At 46.1% G+C, this 6,234-nt stretch overlaps 1 protein-coding gene across 1 annotated transcript; it reads left to right on the top strand.

The window, feature by feature from the left end:
• The first annotated feature begins 1,737 nt into the window (after positions 1-1,737).
• On the top strand, positions 1,738-6,214 carry LOC102215821 (actin, cytoplasmic). The gene is made up of 9 exons (XM_005753964.2): positions 1,738-1,834; positions 3,621-3,745; positions 3,818-3,946; positions 4,471-4,581; positions 4,747-4,831; positions 5,039-5,200; positions 5,325-5,516; positions 5,632-5,813; positions 6,042-6,214. The coding sequence occupies exons 2-9, from the start codon at positions 3,623-3,625 to the stop codon at positions 6,183-6,185; spliced, it is 1,128 nt and encodes a 375-aa protein (XP_005754021.1). The 5' UTR covers positions 1,738-1,834; positions 3,621-3,622; the 3' UTR covers positions 6,186-6,214.
• Positions 6,215-6,234: the final 20 nt, after the last annotated feature.

The raw sequence follows: 6,234 nt of genomic DNA, 5'->3' as shown, positions 1-6,234 counted from the left end.
GACAACTGGCTCCCCAAGTGGAAGAGTTTCTCCAGTGTCTCGAGGTCGTCCTCATGATTGAGGGGAGGAGTGGATGCTGCACAGGTGTGTTGTGGTGAAGACAGCGCTGACCCTGAAGCTGATCAGTTGTAGGTCAACCCCACAGGTTTACTCTCACCTGTGGTTCTGACCTCTGTGGAGTGAATCATGGATACAAACAACAGAAATGAGCTTCTTGTGTCCCGTGTCCGTCTCTTTCTTAGAGACAGGGTGGAGGAGCCGCAGAGGTGGGTCAGGCAGGAGCAGGACGCCCTCAGGAGTTTATTTACATTATGAATATGTAATATTTTTTTTACATAGTCAATAACAAATGATGCTTTGAGAAGAAATACAGATTGTTGTGGTTTTTAATTTGCTGTTATGTTTGCTTACTGCAGTAAATGATTCTTGCAGTCTGCAGGGACCCGGCCGGTCGCTCCATGTGCTCCTGCACAAAACAACATCACAGAAGCACGATTACAGAAACGTGCCGCCGCAGGGATTCATAGCCAGCATGGAGTGACACCAACTGCTGTGTGATAAAAATCTGCATGTCCTGGAGTCATCTGATAGAGTCCAGCGTGCAGCAGAAAACGCTGAGCTGGAAACAGCTTATTTGTATCATCCAACGTAGATTTCAAATATCTGATTACAGATGTTTGTGCAGGTGTTCTGTCTCTGAGGGAACCTCGGTGATTTCATGAAGCTCAGGTCACTAAATATTTGTTCACAGCTTATAAACCTCAGATGCTGCACAGCCGACATCCCAGAACAGCCACTGATCGTTAGAGTCAGATTAATTCCACACCCACAGTGATCTGACTCAGCTCACAGGCTTGTGAAACTCTGTTTTTTCCCATGAATGTTAAAATACTAACCTTGAGTTTGGAAAGACCTTCTGTGTGTTAGAAGAGGAAAACTGCGTTCAGACCATGACCTGAGTGTGTCTGAGTGTTTCTCTCTGTGTCAGTCCGGCTCACAGAGGCAGGAACAGGACGCCAACACTTATTCTTGCCTCAGGTGAGCGTTTATCTGTACCTGCACAGACCTGTGGATCATCAGGCCGAGAGCAGCTCTGCAGAGCCACAAAGTCACACCGAGTTCCTCGACAGTTCCCTGGAGTTTTGTTTCATGAGCAGCTACAACTACTAAACTGTTTCTTTCACGTTTCTGTCTCAGAGAGGAGAAGGATGAAGGGATGTTTGCTTTCACCCCTCATGCTCTCGCTTCACTCCAGTCACAGTTTTCCAAGTCAGTGGTTCCTGATTGCAATCATGTGACCAAACATTTGAACTTGAATAAATAAATAAAGTTTTTTTGTATTATTATTTCCTCCTGTTTGACCTCCTGGGTGATTTGTGTGATGTATACTCAGCTGTTTTTGGTTTACTAGGGATTTCTTTAATATTCATCAGCGCAGAGAATAAACTACATTTAATCCAGAGCGTACTTCCGGTGCTCCTGGCCAATCAGCGTCCTCGTTCTCAGGCGGACTCCATATTAGATTAAAACCTTTGCAGGATTTTTGTGGCGGAGGAGAAATCAGGATTCCGTCTCTGGTGCTGGCCCCTCCCCTTTGACGGATGCCTCCTACAGCCAATCAGCGCGCCAGCTGAGAGCACCTGCGAGGTCCTGGTCACCTGGACCAATTAGAGCGCGGCTGTCAGAACGTTACCTTTTATGGGAAACGCCAGCTGTCCCGCGAGCGCGGATAAAACCGGTGCGCTCGCGCTAATGTTGCTGCAGTAACCGCACAGCTGGGCCAGAGAAGCATCCGCGAGACTTCACCACAGACGCGCCTGACTCACCTGCACAGGTAACACTAAGAGTACAGTTTCTCATGTAGTTCGGAGGTCAGAGTGGAACAATGACGCTGAAGCTCGGTTTAATTAAAGAGCTCAGATTTAAAGTTAAAGCTGTCGCAGCTGAAACACGATGTTACTCTGAGCTGCGGTTTCATTAGAGAGGCGCTAAAGAACAAACTGGTTCTCAAACCGCTAACTCTGATCTGACTGAGCTCACAGAGGCCGGAGGAAAGCCTCCGTGAGGCCGGAGGATGCTGGTTGAAACCAGCCTGCACGATAAAAGCTGAATTGATGCTGAGATCTTTAAGTAAAACTGGAGGAAATATACAACAAACTGATGTTAAAGGGAAAAAATGCCAAAGGCAGCTAACATCTCACTGTTTTGTAAAACGTGCAGCTCATGTTTCTTCTGAAACTTAAAGTGAAAAATGTGGTGATTTCTTTAATGTTCATGACTGCATGAGATTTATTCAAGTTTAAAAACTGTGTCAAAATCCATCTGCAGTGAATGATGACCCGAGGGAAGGGCTGCTCCTCTGTGCTTCCTGTTTCTAACTCTTACATAATCCGACCTGCTGCTGTAGTTTTCTGTTCAGCCAACTTAAAAACATGCGTGACTGTTAGTGTGACCTGGACACGTGCATAGAAACTACAAACGTTGTTCCTAATGGACTGAGCCAGATGAGAATCTGGGTTTGCAGAGCAGAAGAGTTTGTTCTGTCTGAACTTGTTGAAATGTTCTCGACTGAAAAATGTGACAAAACAACTCAGTTTAGCCAGAAGCCACACCCACCATCAATGTTCCCTCTAATGTTTCATGTGTCTGAGCGAACACACAAACTCCCTGAGGGTCCCTGGATTACTGAGCGACAGCAGACGTGTGCACTGTGGTCACGCCAGCATCGAATCATCCAAGTTACATGGTTTATTAAAGTAATCAAATTACAGCATTTATGTTAGACTACTTTTAATTAACTGCTTTAGCCCACTTACAATGAAAGTTTTAAAAAATCTTGTTCACGACCTGTAGGATGTTAACACTATTGGAAGTAAAAATAACTTTAACTCCAATTTTACAAACAACTTTTTTATTTATATTTTGATCTCAGTCTTGAACTATGACTATGAGTCATAAGTAGAGTGCTGTAACTGAAATGCAGTAAATAATAACAAATGTTGGGCAATTATTTAGTTACTACTTCAAAAAAGTTACTGAGTTTTGCAAACAAAGTTTTTTTTTTTGCAGCTGTTTACCTAAAAATGCAGCCAAGGCTTTTTTAAAAAAAAAAAATAAACATTTCAAACTATTTAAAGAACAATCAGCTGTTCTGCATCAAATTTGATACAACACTAATTTTGTGCCACAACAATAAATGCCATGTTCCCATATAATTTTTTTTTTGATTGGACCCCATAGTACATTTTCCCACCAATAGGAAAGGCTGGGTTTGCTCACAGGCGGAGAGTGTTTTCCTTATAAAATGCTGTTTTTACTGTTTCTTCCTGCAGTAAATATAAACGACGACAGTATTCGAAAAACAAACATTGCAGATATTTTTATCAACCTTTTATAAAAACTGGTATAAAGTCCAGACTTTCTGTCTGTCCTGCTCACATCTCCAGTGGTTGTACCCTTTGTCATTAACGTGGCTTGAATGTGAATCGCATCATTGGCTGGACTGTGGGATGAGGTGGCATCGTTCCCATACGGGAGCAGCCAGTCACTAACACTGCAGAACAGAATTAAAGTATTTACTTTAAGAGATTTACCCTCTGATTATGTGACTGTTCTTTCAGACATGGATGAAGAAATCTCTGCCCTCGTTGTTGATAATGGCTCCGGTATGTGCAAAGCGGGTTTCGCTGGAGACGACGCCCCTCGTGCGGTCTTCCCCTCTATCGTCGGTCGCCCGAGGCACCAGGTACGAACGTCACTCTCAGGAATTTGACTGCAGCCCTGCACATGAGCCTGACGCATGCAACTGTGTCTGCAGGGTGTGATGGTGGGAATGGGACAGAAGGACAGCTATGTGGGAGACGAGGCTCAGAGCAAGAGAGGCATCCTGACCCTGAAGTACCCCATCGAGCACGGCATCGTCACAAACTGGGACGACATGGAGAAGGTGAAGGACTTTATCAAAGCTGACATCTCTCACTACAGGTTTTCTTTAACCTCCTAGGACATGGCGTCCATATGTGGACATCACATTTTGGGTTATTTAGACCAAAATACTCAATTTCAGCCTGATATCCAGTTATGAGGACATTATACTGCTACTGTTCTGTCAAAATGTTTCCTCATGTGGCTCATTTTTCTTAGAAACAACAATTCTTTGTTTTCACATTCATCGGGGCCCCAATATGTCCAAATATCAAAGAGAAATTAAAAATGCCTGTTGTGGAAGAGTTTGGGTCTCAGGAGGTTAAACCCCTGAATGAAATCTGACCAGTTTAAACAGAAAACCACAACAATCTAAACTGGTTTTATTTTTTTTGTGGGGGGGTTATTTGTTTGGTTTGCTCTTGTCTTGCTTCTGAAAGATGCCATTTTCCACTTTGATTTCATCACCTGAGAATCAGAGTTCACTGAATACCTTCTGATTTAATCACACTTGTACTTAACCTGCAAGCTGCCTCTGTCGTGCAGATCTGGCATCACACCTTCTACAATGAGCTCCGTGTTGCTCCTGAGGAGCATCCAGTGCTGCTGACTGAGGCTCCTCTCAACCCCAAAGCCAACAGGGAGAAGATGACGCAGGTGTGTGAAGGACCATCTCTGATTAAAGCAGCTGATACGCTGAACCTGTTGATCCTGTGAAGGTTTTCTAGCCTGGATGCAGTTTGCACTTGTAGAAAAGAAGTTAATTTCCAGGCTAATGGTGTAATTATAGCACTTGTACATTAAAGTCTTTCTCTGGTGCAGATCATGTTCGAGACCTTCAACACTCCTGCCATGTACGTGGCCATCCAGGCCGTGCTGTCGCTGTATGCTTCTGGTCGTACCACAGGTGGGTCTCCAGCGTTTCAGGATCTTGCTGTGCAGAGTCCTGCTTCAGATAAACTTCCTTGTTTAGCTTGGGGCTCGTTTCTTCAGTTGGGGGTTGGAGCTGCTTCTCTGAGTATTCTCTGGCTCTGCTCAGAGCAGCAGCTAGTGACCATTAGAGGAAGCACAAAGCTCAGTGGCTCCAGAGTGACCTGAGTGTTGTGTCCTGCAGGTATTGTGATGGACTCTGGTGACGGTGTCAGCCACACTGTGCCCATCTACGAGGGCTACGCTCTGCCTCACGCCATCCTCCGTCTGGATCTGGCCGGCAGAGATCTGACAGACTACCTGATGAAGATCCTGACCGAGCGAGGCTACAGCTTCACCACCACTGGTATGTGTGCAGTTTTACCTTCAAGCATGCTGCTGTAAAGCCATAATCTGCAGCTACTGCAGTTACAAACCATGATGCGCACGTCCGTCTAAGTGTCCATTTAACTGTCAACTCTGACCTCCAGCCGAGCGTGAGATCGTGCGTGACATCAAGGAGAAGCTCTGTTACGTGGCTCTGGACTTTGAGCAGGAGATGCAGACAGCAGCTTCCTCTTCCTCCCTGGAAAAGAGCTACGAGCTTCCTGATGGACAAGTCATCACCATCGGCAATGAGCGGTTCCGCTGTCCCGAGGCGCTCTTCCAGCCTTCGTTCCTTGGTTTGTAAATCATCAGTTACCCTCCAGAGACGACCGTTGGAGTTTGAATTTTCCTGAAAGGGGCTGAAGCCTTGGTGCATCAGGTCTCTCACTTCTGCACTAAAACTTCATTCAGGTATGGAGTCGGCTGGTATCCACGAGACGACCTACAACAGCATCATGAAGTGTGACGTGGACATCCGTAAGGACCTGTACGCCAACACTGTGCTGTCCGGTGGCACCACCATGTACCCCGGCATCGCCGACCGCATGCAGAAAGAGATCACTGCCCTGGCCCCGCCCACCATGAAAATTAAGGTTTGTTACTTGGATCTCTTGAGCTGTAAACTTGTGCAGTGTTGCACTGTAACGGTGCCACTTACACCCTCCTCTCTGGCATTTGGCACCACTGTATAAATCTATCTGAAGCTAGTTTTGCTGCCCTCTAGTGTACACCTTCTCAAACTTGACGACCTGCTGCTGTGCGTCTCTAGACGGGCCTACAGGTACTTACCTGCCTCGTGTCTAATCTGTTCTCGTCTCCAGATTATCGCTCCCCCTGAGAGGAAGTACTCCGTCTGGATCGGCGGCTCCATCCTGGCCTCTCTCTCCACTTTCCAGCAGATGTGGATCAGCAAGCAGGAGTACGATGAGTCCGGCCCCGCCATTGTTCACCGCAAGTGCTTCTAAAACGCTTCCATGCTCCGCCCCCTCCACCCTTGCAGGAGTCGCCGTACTT

Source organism: Pundamilia nyererei, unplaced genomic scaffold (assembly GCF_000239375.1).
Source record: "Pundamilia nyererei isolate P.nyererei 1_Seehausen unplaced genomic scaffold, PunNye1.0 scaffold00488, whole genome shotgun sequence".
NCBI classification, from domain to species: Eukaryota; Metazoa; Chordata; class Actinopteri; order Cichliformes; family Cichlidae; genus Pundamilia; species Pundamilia nyererei.
Note: the sequence above shows the minus strand (reverse complement) of the source record. Positions and strands in the feature narration are given on the sequence as shown.